General features: G+C 43.4%; 2 protein-coding genes across 5 annotated transcripts in view; both read right to left on the bottom strand.

The window, feature by feature from the left end:
- Positions 1–13,978, bottom strand: part of phlpp1 (PH domain and leucine rich repeat protein phosphatase 1) — a 40,213-nt gene extending 26,235 nt beyond the window's left edge. Inside the window, exon 1 of the mRNA XM_058631042.1 lies at positions 11,850–13,978. Coding sequence (XP_058487025.1) covers positions 11,850–13,461 — 1,612 coding nt within the window. The 5' untranslated portion in view covers positions 13,462–13,978. The remainder of the gene's footprint in view (positions 1–11,849) is intronic.
- A 1,043-nt stretch (positions 13,979–15,021) lies between these two features.
- The window catches only part of LOC131465535 (phosphatase and actin regulator 1-like), a 44,218-nt gene continuing 41,680 nt past the window's right edge, over positions 15,022–17,559 (bottom strand). For all 4 annotated transcript variants that reach the window (XM_058638317.1, XM_058638326.1, XM_058638297.1 and 1 more), the window contains exon 12: positions 15,022–17,462. In XM_058638317.1, the coding sequence (XP_058494300.1) occupies positions 17,447–17,462 (16 nt within the window). In that variant the 3' untranslated portion in view covers positions 15,022–17,446. The remainder of the gene's footprint in view (positions 17,463–17,559) is intronic.

Genomic DNA, 17,559 nt, shown 5'->3' with positions numbered 1-17,559 from the left:
TAACTGGCCCAGCTTTTCTAGGCTTTATGGCAGTAGCGGTCCATGATACTAGTGATATATATAGAGATGCATATACCATAGCATAATGCATCGCAGAATGACTTGCCTTTCATTCGGGGACAGCCACACTGATCATGTGATACATGATTTTCAGGGGTATTTCAAGTTTGTGAGCGAGTAAGCCCCACTGCTTTTTTCTTGAGGTTAGAGCTCTCTCTCGTCTATTTCTACCACAAGTGGCACATATTTCATTGTCATCTAATGTCCTGTTCCAGTTTCAGAGTAAAAGCCCTCTGCTCTTTCAGTTCCCTAAATGCATTTGTTTTTTCAGCAATTTATATAGTGAAATATTTGCAGAAGTGACGAGAAAAGTCCTGACATTTACCTGATTACAAAGCAGCATTTAAAATCATACATTGGCATTATGGAAGGTAAGCCCTGTGTAAAAAACATAAGACACACACTGCCTGTATGAGGAGGGAGGAAGAATGGACTGAATATCAAAGAAAAGTAATTTCACATGGTGTGATTTGAGACATTTTAGTCAACAAATTCAATTTAAATCATTTGAACTTTTCATTCCAGTCCATAACATTATTTTCACATGTGCATCTATAGTGCATTTTCATTTTGTAGGCTTTTTACCTTTTATGTATATTTCATTTTTATTTATTTTTTTTAAAATGCAAATTTCATTATATTAGACTTTTAATAGCCACCAATGCGAATATAGCATATTGGATTTAACCACTTAACCAACTACACTTGGTCATTATGATGTTTCAGAATTTTGCTTAATGAAATTTTCCTCTATCTGGACCTCTTGGGATTTTAATTAACTATCTCTGCTCTACATTAAAAGGAAAATATCAAATACACTTGTTCAGACAGTCAATTCAAATATAGCTTTTGACAACATGTTTCTTTTCAGTGCCTATTGTCAATATATCTGCTTTTAAAAAAGATATTCTCAGGTTATCCTGCTGCTTCCCCCTCCCCCCTCTTTTTTCTTTTACCCAATTTCTTAATCACAAATATTATCTCACGGTTCAGGACACCTGTTGCTCAATAGCAGCGTCACTGTGTCACCTCAACCTCCGCATTCTGTCACTCAGGAGTTGCTAATGGTCTGTGCACAGCAGCAGCCTCTCTCTGAGACACTCCACACTGCTTTGATAACAAGCAGCACCTTATGCTGGATTGAGGGAGGGGGGGGGGCTTAAAATAAGAGCAAGAGAGAGCAGAGAGAGACAGAGGTATTGTAATCTTAAGCACCAGTACAATAACCCCCTCCCCCCCATGACACAAAGGTTTATGTTTACCCACCTAGAACTCAACCACCCCTTGGGGAAGTGCATCAGGGGAGGGTGAAATATGAGAGCCGGGGATGAAGGGACAGCAGCGATACAGGAGCAGGCTGACGACACGTCCCTGTGATACTGAGGCTACAGGGGTGAGATGAGAACGCTAATTGGTGAGATGGTGTCACGCAAAAGGTTAGAGCGGATTGTGGTGGAGCGCACATGAGTGCACGTGCATGAGTTTGTGTGTGTGTTGAAGTGTATGTCAGTGATTAATTATCTTGCAGGCACTCCCGCCTGTTTGTCGCCCTGGGTTTCCCCAGTTCATTTGTACCACTGCATTAATAATGCCTGTCGCTGACAGAAATGAAGCAGGGACATGTTGCATTCAGAGCTCGACGCTCCCGGTTCCTTGAGCCAGAAGTACTTCCTAGAGTGTCTCCTCCTTCGGCAGCATTATAAATCTTCTTTTAGCCAATCTGACAGACCACAGGAGCTACACAACAACAGACATCCAAAATGAGTCCTTTCACGATGGAAGGAACACACAATTGGTGCAAATACCCTGAATAGAATCAACTTCACCTTAATAGTACCCTTGCATCCGCAGTTGAATTTTAATTATTGCTTAAATCTTTATTTTTTTAATGCCACCACAATCAACCAAACTTTAACTGCAAAGGAACAAACTTGAATGACCAATGAATAACCCTCTGTATTCTTGGATGATTTCACAATGCTACTACTTTAGTCCACTAACACAGGCTGAAGGCCAGCATGGATGATTCAATTACACAGTGATAGTTTAAATGTCACAAAAACGTTGCAGCACTGATCTGAATTCTATGATTTTAGCCAAATATTTTACCATAGCAGAAATAAGAATCAGTTATATCTAAACTAAAGAGGACATAGTATAGGAGCGGCAGAAGGAGTATGGGGTCACATGTGACATGACATGTGACATGTGACATAACATACATTTTCAATCATGTAGTTACCCGCATCTTATACTGACATCCCGTTACCACGGTAACACACAATCGGCATTTTTAAAATGATACAGCTGTGGAATTAATCAAAATTTGTGTTTCAATTACGATCCCAAGCGATTAAAAATCAAAACAAAATGGGGGCTTTTATTCTGAAAATGGTGCTTTAATGTTGTAATGGTGTTTGATTTCCTGTCCTGCTTGTCAACCAGTCAACACAGGCATTCAGAGGAATCCCTGGGTTAAACACACAGCACAAGTAAAGATATATACAATCATTTATAGTTATTTTAAGGTAACTTCAAAAGGTTCATTCAAAATATCCCGTTTCAAGCCACTTTTTTTGTTACGTGCACTACATTCCATTTGTTTCAAGTTCAAGTCAGTGCGTAATCGTTTGAAGTAATCGTGATTTTTATTTTGACCCATGATCGAGCAGCACTAGCAGATGCGATTCTTCCAAATGTGTGAGCATTCACATGTGCCACCAGTTGACAGACTGACTGATTCCTGAGTAGAGAGAAGAAGATTTCACTCATTTTTAAATATGATGCACAGACTACCACAGCAGGGTACTGCTGTGCCTGCTTCAGGCTGCTGTCTGATGCGGTTTTGCTCGAATAATTAAACTCAAATATTTGTGCCCTTTAAAACCACAATTCCTGAAAAGCTAAAGTACGTCCAAAACGAACGGCGATTGGAAATACAGCGAGTGACTTGCTCGCTGTAAATAACGAGGTTTAAAGTCTGCCAACAAATCTGGTGTCGAATCCATCATCGGTGCATTACATGTGATGCCAGGAAATACATTAACAGTGTGGTGGCCGTGGCCTACAGTCAAGTTTGCATCATTGTCTAGAATTATTAGCTGCTAATCCAAGATAAAGGAACGGTTAAACCACTTTGAGTTGCAGCTTCCCCCCCCCCCGAGAGCGGACGAGCGACACAGATTATCATTTGTTATTGTTTGTGCTTAACCTCTAACGCCGTTAATATGAGGCTATGAAGGACTCTCATAGCTTAGCTAAATCTGGTAGCAAACCACTTACATTAAAGGCTGCCATGTTGTGGTAACCGCTGGACAGAGGAAAAGACGCAGGGGTGATCTAAAGCAATAATTAAGGTAAATAGCAAGTAGTACATTCATACAACTTTAGAAAAAAGTGAGTTATTGTTTTAGTCTGTCTAAATCCTCTGCATGTATACGTTCATAATCAGGCTGGCAATGGAGCTCCATACAAGCTTCACAGCTCCCACCCCTAGCTTTATAATAATAAATAATAGAAATAGAATGTAATAAGTACACAGAAGACATGGAGAAATCCAGACCTGTACACTTTTTAGGTCTGATGAAGAGACTTTTTTGCTCTACCAGCACAAACAATTAAATATTGTAGAGTTCGTGGATGGTATGATGACTCAGAACGGCAACAACGCGAACTACCACGTCTGGATAACTAGCAGTTTCCATCTAAACCCCAAAAACCCCGCAAAATATTAACAAGCAGAAAGAAGGTATATCACCACCTAGTGTAACCAAGGCAGACACACTTCATTCAATAAATCAATTCCCCGCTAGAGCTTGTATACAAGGACCTTTTCAATAATATATGAAATTGTGTCTGACGCCGGAGCCGTGGGATCACTGAGGAGAGAGTTGTCGATGAAGACGCACAGTTCCTGTTCCTGAATTACAGTGAAGCAGAGTCCACAGCGTAATCAGACCCCAGATCAGTAGTTAAAGCGATCGGTCCGGGTCGCTGCAGAGAGACCGAAAGGGGAGCGAGAGTAGAAGAATTAAAGGGCAGCTCTCTCCTGATGATGCACAGGGACGGGATAAGTGAATGAATGAGATTGTGATGCTGTTGCACATTCCCCTGCCCCCACGTGCTCACTTTTTCTCTTTCTTCTCCTTCTACCCCCTCCTTCCTTTCCTTGCCTTTTGTTTTGTTTAAAATTTAACAAGGTCTGGAACAGTGGAGAGCTGAAACGGGCATCCGGGGTGTTTTGGCTCGGCTCCTTGTCACATGCTGGGGCCATGTGAACACAGTGGCACTGAGAGGAGTAGGAGGGGGTGGGGGTTGGGGGGTGGGGGGCTGCTGGGGCAGTGAGAATCGAGGAGAGAGAGAGAGACTAAAGAGAGGAAGTATTTAACCAGAGGAACTGGGTATCAGAGGGAGCCAGAAAAGAGCTGGGTGACAGCCAAGTGAATGTTAATAAAACTGTACTTAGAAAAAGAGACACCACAAACGAAACAGGAACTGGAGACAAAATGACAAATAGAAGCACGACTAGAAAGAGCGCACCATAAAATGCAAAAGAGACGGGCATGGAGAGGAGAAGAGAAAAGTAACTTCCTGGTGCAGCAGGTGAATCATCCATTGCCTTTTTTTCTCCCAGGGCCTGAGCGGTGGTTGAACTGCACAGCTGATAGCAAGTGACATGTTAATGATTTGACACTGGCTGCACGTGCGCCAGTGAGTCCGTCTGTCACAGATCACTGAAACATTTCAGTTTCACGGATCCAAAACTCTACTACACCGACCGGCGCCTTAAATTGTGGGGAAACGAGGGCACGTGAGCGCAGAGCGGGAGCGAGCGAGCGAGCACGCGGTGCAAGCGGAAAAGGCTTTCGGCCAAAGCGTGAAGCACATGCTTCTGCTGGTGATCAAAGATGTAATTAACGAGCATGGCAACACTAACACGTCAGCACACCTGGTGAAAAGTGTGCCTAAAGGCACGGGGAACACGGGGGAAAACAAATGATGGTTTTCTTTTTCTGGAGCATGCACAGAGCAACATCACTGGAGTAGAGTGACAAGCGATAACATAACACTACAGTTTAGTGCCGTGTAATAAGTTGAACCATTTTGAGGCTTATAATAGTCTGCTTTAGGATGCACAGTTTGATTAATCTGTTCAATTTGGAGGAAATCTGGATGTTAATCTGTAATGACACTGATAATGATAATGATGATGATAATTATAATACTATTCCCTGGGGGAGATTTCAAGGGCCCAAGGGAAAAGGGACACTACATTAACTGAAACAAAAGCAAGCCGGTGACATTGGACGTAGTTAGCGGGTTTCCAACCATGGTGTGATTGCAGCCCTCTGCACATTGCCAACCATAGATGTCTCGTGAATTGTCTCCGCTATGAACTAATGTAATCAGCCGTTACCCAGAGCCACCTCCTTATATCTCAAGGCCCAAGGCTGCTTAAATTCCCGTGAAGAAACGCCCCTGAATCTAACTTTCTCAAAGGTCACTTGATCTGTATTTCAAATTTCACATTATTATATTTCTGGAGGCATACAGGGAAAGTGAAAACAAAGTGATGTGTTATTTCTCGTCGTCATGTCGCTCCCTGACAGATTGCCTATGCTTTGAGTTCTGTTTATGGTCTCTACCAACACCTGTGGAAAATATTTGTCTCCTCAACTGCTAAATGCTCTACTGTGTCCCTCCGCTATTCAGTGACTTCGTCAATGACTCTCTGTTGTCTGGTGCTGTGCAGGTATCATACAGGCGGGATTTTATTCGGGCTTATTTGCAGTTTGCCTGCTCCGGTTGAAAAGACAAAGCCGTTAGAGCAGTGAGTGTGACAGTAGCATTAATGCTGCAAGGTATAAAAAAAAAGAAGAAGAACCTCCTGAAATCCAATGACATGTAAGCAGTCACATGACCCATTAAACTGCAAACACATATGATTATAGCAAATTGTATTTGATAAAAAATTCAAAAAACTTTGGTTTCAGAAGTCTGAATACTTTCTCCCAACACTGAACCACCACAAACAACAGACTGTACATACTGTATTTACAGTATAGTCAAATACTGTACTGTATTGCTGCCTCGGATAAGTGGAGGAAGTTAAATGGAGGGCTGATAACTGGTCAGACAATGCTGAAAGGGTAGTTAATGTTCGTGAATGCCGCTTCAACAAGCATATATATATACACAAGATATAACTCCTGGGAGAAAGTGCGGGTCTGGTAAATGAGCCACTCTAAAACTGTGCAAAGTTATACCTATGTCCTACTGTTTGCTTTCAAAGCCCTTCACCTAAAATAAACAGTCACCAATGAGGAAGTATCATGCTTGTGGTTCAGCATATTTTTGAGAGAGAGAGAGAGAGATAGAGATGAACTTTAAACTGGGTCACTTCATATCAACAACTCTGCCCCCTCCTATTAGAACAGAGTCCATAGAAACAGGATCAGCTCCACTCAACCACACCTTATGTATCTTTGTCCAAATTCAACAAAGACAGATCTGGGGACAATCTCTTAAATTTCCAAATTCGCCTCACTCGATAATGTTTTCAAGACACTCATCTATTTAGGTTTTTCATTTCTGCATGGCAAGACGGTAAAAAAAAAAAAAAAAAGCTGGTCTTTGCATCCACTTGCATTTCTCCTGTGTGTTAAAGAAATTGAATAGCGAATATGTTGTTTTAAACACAAAATGAACAGGCTCTCTGGAGACTAATACTTTGTAAAACAAATCAGTGTAAGCACCACTGGAGCGTTGGTATTTGAAAACCTCCCATCCAGGAATTGACACACTTGTGTCCTGTATACTCGCGGGCGGACATGCAGGCCGGCTGTGTGCTCCCTAATCGGAATTTTTTGGGCCTCTTTAATGCTGAGAGTTGCAGATGTTGTCTGGTATTAGGCTGTGCTGCTGTTGATCAAAGCTGGGGAAAGTGAGCCCCCGCTGGCCAGCCTCTAATCCCACCCCCACCCTCATGCATGTGGTCAGGGTAGGGGCTGGTGAGACTGTCAGTGCGCTCCATGACCCCCACTGAAGGGGTTTCTTCTGTGACCGTTCTAGGTTTCTGGGAAGGATTCAGCAAGGGCAGTTTGACAGACAGCTGAGAGGCCAAGCTGCTCCCATAGGGCAGGAAAGCCCCTGCCCCTCCCAAACCACCACCCCCTTTTCCTCTCACCGCTCCTCTTTACCAGTGCCATGTCTTAGACTGTGCCGGCATGCAGACAGGAGTGACAAACCAGCGTGACATTGTTCAGCCGAGATTCAGCCGCTTACCACAAAGCAATGAGAATTTCAAGAGCATAGACTCTCTTTTTCTTTTTCACTTATGTTCACATGGGGAACACAAGTGTACATCAGAATACTCATGATCACTCTTCTAAGTGTATTAGATATGTAAGAAATATTCAAATGAACTGTTTAAGTTTTTGTCTATTTTATATATATATATAAATATTATTGAGGGGCAGACCAGTATTGGAATGAAAAGCCCTATGGAGGGATGAAGAGATATGGGAAGAGAAATGGAAACTGTCAGATGGTGTGAGGGAGGAGGAGATGTGAGGAGAGATAGCGAGAGGAGAGGGAGGGGGATCGATCATGAGAGAAATTGAGGGAGGGAGGAAGATTCGGTGTGAGAGGAAAGAAGAGGAGGGTGGGAAGATGTCAGCCAGGAAGGCAATCTATATTAGACAGAAAACAGTTCCCTTGGCTTTAACTGCTACAAGCTGACACCACCATCCCGTCCTTGTCTGCCTCATTTGAGGCCTCAAAGACACATACACATCCCGCTCAAGCTCCGTGTATGGCCATGTTCCATTTAAGGCCGCTTATACACATGGGGTCAAGCGTGAAGAGAAATAACGCACATGAATCTGATCCGGCTGATTGTTCACTGAAGGTTTTTGCATTCACTGTGCACTTGCCCGAAATCAAAGTGCACACTGGTGTATTGCGTACTGGATTTGAGGCTCTGGAACGTGTGAAATCTGATTACACAATTACATAATGACTCAGCAATGGGCCATTTAGAAAGACCATTAGCTATGGAGTGAGAACATACAGGATGAGGCGGCTATAATGTATGAGTTGTTGAGGATGCTGGGTGTGCTAAACCGAGCCATGTTTCATAGATTTAAATGAAACTGTATATTGCATTGCATAAATCCCTGGTGACTCGTAAAAGATAATTCATATTACAAAATGCACAACCTAATCACAGGGAGGGATCCTCCTATTTTTATCAGGATAACCTGCGGCCGCTCATAAAACAGCAAACCTGATGACGGCCTGCTCTCCTGCATTTTGAAACGGTTCTCATGGAGAGGCAGGAGTGAGTGTGTGCGGGCAATCGCGGGGACGCTAACCGCATAAAGACGGCGACGTGGCTCAGACAAGACGGAGCGAAGGGGGATTCTCTGCTTAATAGCTGCCACGGAGCTTGCTGGAGAAAGCTTCATTAAGCCTTTAAACCTTGCAGAGTCACTTAAGACATCACGTCACCAATGGCAGCCTCCTCAGAAGAGGCCTTAGCGAAGAGTGGAAAGATACAGCCAAGGATTGAAACTCTTCAAAGCTTTCAGAGAAAAATCTCCAATCTTGTAATGTGCCTACATGGACTAGGAGACGTCGAGCCTGTTACTTGTGCCACTTCTCTGATTTGTGTCTGGTTATAAGTTTAGTGCTTTTATTATAATGCTTGATGTTGGCGGGGTGAAAACATTAAATTGAGGGCAGCTTTTAGTAATACTGATATAGTGGTACTTTAAAGTCCTAGGGTCATGCAAAGGTTTTTATATCTGTAATATAATAGATCCATATCAAGTAAGATAGTGAAGCAGGAAGTTGTAAATAAAAATTATCTTATAAAGATAATAATCATTTAGTCATTTTTGACAACCAAGCTCGACCACAGAGCAATGAATTCATGATTATTTCAAATTCCTAAATAAGCAGAGTGTAATTGAGCATGAAATTTAGTTGTTTTTTTTGGAAGAATAAAGATAAATACACAGTCCTTTAACACTGTATGAGTCTACATGTGTTGTTATGTAAAAGTAAAGTCATTATCCTCAATATTTCACTGCTCGCCTCTGTTTTTATTAGTTCTGCATGAAGAGTTCTTCGTGCCAAGTTCACCTTGCTGGCAAATACCTGAAACACTCTGGGAATTACCTGAGAATTGGGTGCAACATACTGAAGCTGTTATTGAGCCCTATATTGTTTCACAGAAGCCTGAGCTATAAACTTGCATGAAGCTGAAAGGAATAATACACTGATAGATTCTAGGCCAGTGTGTGCCAGTGGTCATTAATTTCACTCAAAAAGGAGGCCAAGTCTTAACACGACTCTGGGTTTACAAGAAACTGCTCTTAAAAAATCTCAACATTAATAGCGTGGGTAGGAGAGAGTTCAGAGAAAATGCAGCAAGTTTGCTGAATTATGTGGATGAAGAGCGTTTGTGAAGCGGAGTAGGCTAATGAATCTAAATTATTTACTGCTCTGCTTTGATTTGGTTAAGAACTCCAGGTCCTTCGCCTCTAAGGAACCCTGTGCCAGTGTGGGTTAAAGCTTAGAGTGCCATTTCCTTTTCTCACAAGTCTTCACACGCAAGCACAAACAACCATGTTCCTCTCTACCTCTGGCTGCCTTTACTACTTAGGGCTGTCCTTGGAGAAGAAGCACTAATTAAGTCAAGTCCAGTCAAAGTTAGTAAGTGCCACAATTACCTGTATCCTACACTTATCGTATATGGATGAACGTTAACAATTAAGAAAAGAAACCTTAAATCTCTTGAAGAAGAGCGATTTATTTAAAGCTATGGCACTCTACGTGTCTGCAATAGAATGTATATGTATGGATTGTGTGACTCTTTCATTTTTAACTCTTCTCCCTTATCCTCAAAACCCTAATGAAGCTGGCTAAGGCATGACAAGAGGCTCCAGTGTGGGCAGCTCTGAAAGGATCAGCAGCCCTTTGATCAGCCTTCTGTACATGCTTGTGTGTGTGTGTGTGAGTGAGGCAGTGTGTCTGACTTCTCTGGCCACTAGAGTCTGCACTCAAAGCATGACCTGACCCCTTCAAAGTTAAATTGGCCCAACGAACCTGGCAAGACGCACCATGGCAACTCAACAGCCTCACCCCATCGCTATCCTGCTTCGCTACTCCTGCCTCATTTGCCTCTCTTATTATCAACACTAGTTTGCCATTAAATCAGCACACACAGTCCTCCCACTGAGAAACGGAGCAATAAAATAGACTTTAGATACTGGACTTCCTGTATCAAAGGCCACTCTGCATGCACAGGCATGCAGACAAATAGGCCTTTAGTGTGACTGAGGTCTACAGTTGTGGCAGCTGCGCCTCAGAGTCAGCCAACAAGTCAGCTGAGGCTGTCCCTATCTCGACTATCTGTGCAGGACAACCATTCAAAGTCAGCTCAACATATGTCAGCACGGTATCCCCTCGCGCACACACCCGTCCCCACCTCCCTTGCCCCCTCACTCTTCTTCTTCCACAGCAGAGGTGTCTGACATTCTAGGGGAGCCAGCGTACATTCCTCACATGCTTCGCTCATGTAAGGAAACGGCAGCAGTTCCAGATAGACATGTCACAAGGGCATTTGTTCCACTTTCCCTTTACAGTAAATTCCTCTGTGTGTGCTCTTCACTGTCCTGAATGAGAATGTTGCCCTAAGCCTTCTCACATGGGATCTGGATGTAGGATTTATTTGTTTTTTTCCCTAAAAGCACATCCATCCATATGAGCCCAGCTGTGAATGCTCATACAGCCTTGAATACAAACCCGTGTTAATGAAAAGCAATTTCAAGAGCACAGCAGTTGATGAACCTCATGTGACTGTGAAAACGTGAACAGAACAAAAAAAATTGACCATTTCAGTTTGGTACTGAGTAACCTTTAGTTACAGCCTCTTGGATCAGGAGGCTTGAGCTTCAGAATGATAGTGCCTCTCTTAGTATCTCTCTTCCATACATGCGTGGGGAAGAAAGGGGCTTTCTGAGCTTTGGGAGAGCACGTTAAACCAGCTTGGCAGGCTGTTAGTTAGTGTGACAGAGGCTTCGCTGGACGCCAATAAGACAGGCACTGTGCAGCATCTCAATGACCAGAACTCAGTGTCCACAGAGAGGGTTTATGGTCTCCCAGCCATACTGCTCCCACCCTTACTCTCCATCCAACCACAAAGGCATTCAGCGTTTTCATTAGGATGATAATGGGGCAAAAGCCGGAAAGGGCCCCATGTCTGAGCACCATAAGTTGCCATGATTCCTTTGTAGTAATGTCATGTGTGTCCATGGGGCCACGTTGTGCTGCTACAGTCCAACAGAAACAGTTCAGGCCAGAAAAAAGAGAACTGGACATTTTAAGGAAGTCCCTAAGACAAGGTGGAGCTGGCAAAGCAGCATCCTTTGGACCATGAACTCACTCTGACCCCTTCATGACATCACACAGTTAAACCATCAGTGGGAAGCACAGACCTTTAATGAGACCACTCTAAATCAATTTTGCACTTGTCAGCAAAGGTCTAGTGCCGCACTCACCTTCCCTGACAGCATTCAAAAACAATATGTGGAAATAACACCTGTTACAGAAGGGGTACAATGATGGTTTTGTTCTAATATGCACCTGGCTGTTTGTTCAATAACGGTAAACACTACAACACCAAGGCGTTGCTGTCTATACTGAAATAGGCAAGTTAAAAAATGTACAGAAACCTGATGATGAGAGACTGAAATTGTACAGTAAACTATAATTTCACTTACCAGCATAAAAACGTAACAAGGAGCCAATTTCTGTGTTGAGCCCTTCCTCCTGAACTCTCCACGGATCCTTAAATCCAAGCTTAAAGAGAAAGTCATTCTGGATCTGCAGAGGCCTCTCATCTGGGCTAAGCCTCCTGATAGCTTCGCCATGCATCTGCACATAGAGCGTGGGGCTGGAATCACATGGATTTCCATTGTGGTCTGCTGCTGACCTTGATTTTTCATCAATTAAGCCACAGTCCGGATCTTGGGTGTCAGGTGTATTACCTGTAGAACATGCTGTTGACAATGAGCCGGCACTACTGCTGGTTGGCAGGCTGCCCAGGCTGTGTGGGCTCTGTCTGCTATCTGGCCCAACACTTTTTAGCATGTCATGTAAAACTCCCAGGCTGCATTGCTTGTACTTGGCAGTGATGCCAGTGGTGTGGTGTTGGGAAATGGGGTCCATACTTGTGCTTGACACAGGACAGTCAAGGTCCAGCTCATCCGAGGAGCTTGCATACATGTCCTGACCCTCTGTGGCACTGTCAAACGTGGGGCTGAGGATGGATGCCTCAGTGCCCAGGATCATGTCATCGCTGAGAGAGTCCCTGTGTTCGCTGAGCCTTGTACCGGAGCTCAGGTCATCAAAAGCACTGCTCTCCACATCAGAACCAGAATTTATTCCATAACTGTCAATGCCATTCCTGTGCTCAGAGTCATCGTCATTGGGAGTATCTATGTTAGAGTTTAAATCTGACAGTGAGCAGGTTATGATATCCTGGGACTCTGATTCAGGGGTGAAAAGTTTTCCATCAACGTCCTGTTGCTTATGCCTTTCATCTGCATTCTCCATGAGCAGCAGCCTCAGTCTGTCACTTGGATGGCCCCTTAATTCTGTGGCCTCCAGTATAGGCAGGTGGTTACATTTCATACTTGGGTCTTCGATCCCCTTGCATGAATTATCATCACTATATTCATACTTCATGTTGCAGTTTCCATTTTGGTCTGTCTTGGGGCTGTCTTTACTAAAAATGCGCACAACAGAACTGGACTTACTGCTCACTTTACCCACACGTAGCGCCACCTCGCCGGCTGTGGTGTCCATAGTGCAAAGGACCGGCCGGGGATGTGAGGGCGTCCGTCTGTCATGGACATGTAAGCAGCCCCGGTGGAGATCAGCCCTCACCCACTCGCGATCTGCGGACTGCAGCTGCATGTTCTGCCGGTGTTTAAGCAGCGTCTTTCTGTCCAGACTCCGGGTGTGCAAAGACGCAGAGGACAGGGCCGAGTTCATCTTGGCACCGCAGGCGGCGGTTACAGCTGAGGTTGCGGTGGCTGCAGCTGCGGCGGAGAGGTTCCTCTTCAAGCGCCTCCGTCTCAACAGGAGGGAGCTGGAGTTGCTGGATGAGCTCCGGCCATTAGACGCCACAGCTCGGTTTGACGCACTGGATCCCGCGGTATGAGACAGGCTATTCCCGTTCTTTACCTCTGCGCGGGAGGGTGCCAAATGTCCACCGCCATCATCCGTTCGAGTCCCCCGGGCGACGGACAGTCCGCTGGGCTTCTTCATTAACTTCGCCGCGCCTCCATCCGACGCGCCATCCTCCGCGATAGAATGCACGCTTTCCATCTCTCCCAATGAAAAGTCCCCCACTCGAAATAAATAGTGGTGCGCACTCACTTACACCTCTACATTTAAAAGCCTGAATTGCGTGCCCTCCTTGCTAAATGTCCCTTACCCAGTCCCTGTCGGAATCTCCTCCGCTGCTCCAGAAGAACATTTTACCCATTAAATCCAGTGGGAAGAGGCAGGGCGCAGCGCAGGGCGGAGACGAGGAGCCGCGTCCCATTTGGAGCTGAACACAGCGCTGGAATATGAAATGAACGTCGGCCGACCTCCTACGCAAATAGTGCCTGTTATATATTCATGAGGAGGGCACAAGATGGGGTCGTTAACAACAACGCGGTGCAGTGTGGGAAGTGTAGTGCGCCCACTCGCGCCTCAACGGCGGAGTGAAGACGTCGTCCAACTACGTTTCCCGTGATGCTTTTCTCCAAGCGAGGCGGTGAGCAGATGAGGAGTAAACATAGCTCGTATAAAATGTTTGGGGTGCTGCTGCGGAGGTACGTCCTCTTAACTACTGCAGGGTTGTGTGTGTGTGTGTGTGTGTGCTAACGGCGCACTAACGAGCTGTCACATTGCTCAGTGTAGCCGCGCACTCAACAAAATGGGAACTCGAAAGCTGTCAACTGTTGAATATGTGGAGTTCCCACGGTTAGCTGCAATCACTGTACTTATCCCCCCCCACTTAATGAAGTCCTCCAGATTCCGTTGCATGGAAAAGTGAAGCTTCCCTGTGGGTCCAATTATTTTTAGACGAGTGGTGACGAGGCAAATAACTTGAGCACCATCTCATCAGGACGCCATTTCACAAGACCGTAGCTCAGACTGACTCAGGGCACAGCCTTTCTTCCTCTGTGATTTGTCGCCATCTAGTGGAGGTTCCCCATTTTCCACGATGGTGAAGCCACAGGTCACTTTGCACTTTAAAAAGGTTCCAGTATGTGACATAAAGGAGTTTTTTTTTGGCATAAATGCAAAATGGAAACCGTAAATATGTTTGTACAAGTGTATAATCACTATAAAATAAAAACAAGTTTGGTGTTCGTACCCTTAGAAGAAGTATTTCGCATGTAGGCCTACCAAAGGTGAGGAGCTTGCTTTTCTGAGGCCACATCATGCATTTCACATTTTAAAGCCTTCTTTGTTGCAGCACATCTCCATTATTTGTTGACTATACTTAAGATGGAGAGGTGAAGTACTTTGCTGGTATAAACTGTACAGATGGTACAGGCAATATGCTGCTAAACAAGATCCACTTTACTTTGTTATTTTTGTCATGTCGCACTTATTGTAAGTCATTTTGGATAAAAGCGTCTGCCAATTAATGTGTCATGTAGGACAACTGTTTCTGAATGAACTGAATTTGTGAGATGTACAAATGTCGATTTATCAAGCACTACAGTCTTAAATGGATACACTTGGAATATGATTTAAATAATTTAGATTAAGATTTAGGAGTGTTAAAGGATTAAGTGTTAAATTACTAAATGTCCCTAAAAATGCCACATATGCAACTGGGATTTTGTTTTAAATAAATATAATAAATAAAAATACAGTACAAATGCATTCAGAGATGAAATTTAATCTGCATGATGTATCCTTAACATGGTATGTATTTCAAAAATGAAAAAAAACAAAAAAAACAATTTTCAAATGCATTCATTTGCTCCATCAACAAATAAAAGGAAACTGATTATTGCTGAATTCATGTTCCTTGACTCCAGCAAAATGGAAAACATCATGCTCAGCCCAGGGGCTCATGTTGTTTTTGTTTGTTGTTTTTTTGCAACCAAAAATGAGAATAGGAGGGTTTTTATATAAACGCGTTCCTATTACGCTAAACTGTACTGAATCTATGAACAGAGAAAATTCTAATAATGACGTGATAATACTGGGACCACACAGAAAGTTACAAATAAAAACAATGTCATTCAAAGTCTCTGACGGAGTCAAATTTAGATTAAAATGTACCGATCCAAAACAAAGTGCTCAGAATTGTGACAAACCCCCCACGGCTTCACATTCAAACCATAAAGTGCAAAAATAATTGTCCGTGTTCTCAGTCAGTCATTTATCCATCACTGGTTGAGACCATGACATAAAGGGAGAAAATGTTTTCTTCTTTGTTGACGGATGCATCATCAAGTAGCCAAAAGTTTCCACCGCTCCTATTTTCCCCTCATCTGACGAACAGGAATTTCATATTGTGAAATTAAAAAGAATACGATAAAAATAATACAAAATATTCTGTGTACATCGAGCATAATGAGAATTGGAATACTGCGTATGGCGATCGGGTAACAAGACTGTGAAGTAAAGAGACAAAACTGGTCACGGATCAGAAATCCAAAAATATTTGTACATACTTGGGCCCTGAATTTGAAACAGTGACCATTGTAAAGCCAAGTGCAAACAATTTTAGCAATAGAAATGCAAGAATCCTGACTTGTTGAATCCACTAATATCAGTGCTCGTATTGTTTTGTTTTTTTAAAAATGCTTCATGTTTTGTGGCAGATTTGAGAACTGATTCAGATCCTAACCGACTGTCAATGAGCCCTCGAAGAGGCAGCTTTTTTGAAAATATTTAAAGGTGGATCAGTCAAGGAAAATGCAGAGAAAGTCCTCCTGAATAAAGCTTTTCTAATGTAAAGTATAAAAGAAAAATCAAAACCCTGAAGTGAGACGCAGTGTATAAGCACAGTAAAAAATGGTGGGAGTACACCTGCAATATAACCTTTTACTATACAAACAGCATATTGCTTGGTCAAAATGACATGAGTATAAAAGTAAAGTGTATAGTACAGTGATATTAATGAGCAAAGATCATTAAATACACTGTTGCAAAAAATTAAATTAAATTAAAAAAACACAAGAGAAAATATCATGGCGAGTCTATCTCTCAATATTCTATTTTGAAATTCATCTATCCAAAGAGCTGGAACACGTAGATGTTGTTGCCTCTATCAAAAAACAAAATAATATAAAACATAATTGTTGCACACAACGGCAACAAGAACGTGTCCGTCAGCCGCAGACGTACTCATATTAAATTTATATGATTCTGACGTGAATGAAACTTGATCAAGCATAAATCTTTTTCTTCTACTTCTTCTTCTTCTTCTTCTTTGTTCCTCTTTTAATGTATCCTCCCTTACTTGGTATAAACAAAATGTACATTTGGAGAGAGCGCAGTCGTCTTTGACCAATCTCCCGAATTCACAGTTAGCAATTAGATGTCAACATTGTCGGTACAGTGAGAATTTACACATAATGAGGGAAGAGACGTCAGGACTACATGATAATGACATGAAGCAGACTCCAGGGGGTGCTATAGTCTAGGGAAAGCTGAAGAGAAAACTATATTGCACATAATCTTAATGTTGGGACTCCTCCCTCCCTCTCTCCCTCCCTCCCTCTCTCCCTCTTGTGTTTCTTTCTAAGCAGCTCCTCCTCAAGTCCCAGCAGGTGCAGTAAGAGATGGATCTCCTGCTGAGTGAACTCAGAACAATCAACACTGTGTACTCATACAGAGCTGCCCATAAGGGCCGGAGGAGTTCAGAGTGACGGCATAATAAATAGGCAGAATTAAAACATGTCCACTGAGACAAGTCCACTGGTGTCAGTCGATGAAGTGACGGTACAGTTGCCCCCTGCGAAAATAAACACAAAACCCGTCCGCTGTCCAAACTGCCGCTGAGCTGAGCGCCTGCCGCGGAGCTCAGCAGAGAGGCGTTTGAGAGACAGTCGAGCCAAGTCCACAGAGGGGCGATGTTACACAACTGGAGCCATTGTGTGCTACTACAGTGGATCGAGTCGTGGGCGTCTGCATCCTGTGGTGTAGTACCGACTCAGTTGTGTGGGTCTTGAAAAAAGGCATTTCAGAAGACATGGCCTTATTGTAGAAACGGGCACCATTTTACTGTCCAGCACTTAAGGTTCTCAGTGGAGGAGAGCACCAGTGCGGCGCTGCTCGAGACAGTGGTGGTCTACTATGGTCTGTGAAACCTGGAAATACACACACACACACACACAAATAAAAAGCACTGTTTCATCTCATTTCATCACCTCGGCTTAAAACCCCAACGCACACACTGTCAGTTCA

This window comes from Solea solea, chromosome 1, assembly GCF_958295425.1.
Source record: "Solea solea chromosome 1, fSolSol10.1, whole genome shotgun sequence".
Classification (NCBI taxonomy): domain Eukaryota; kingdom Metazoa; phylum Chordata; class Actinopteri; order Pleuronectiformes; family Soleidae; genus Solea; species Solea solea.
The sequence above is the reverse complement of the archived record's forward strand: the minus strand, read 5'-3'. Positions and strand labels throughout refer to the sequence as shown.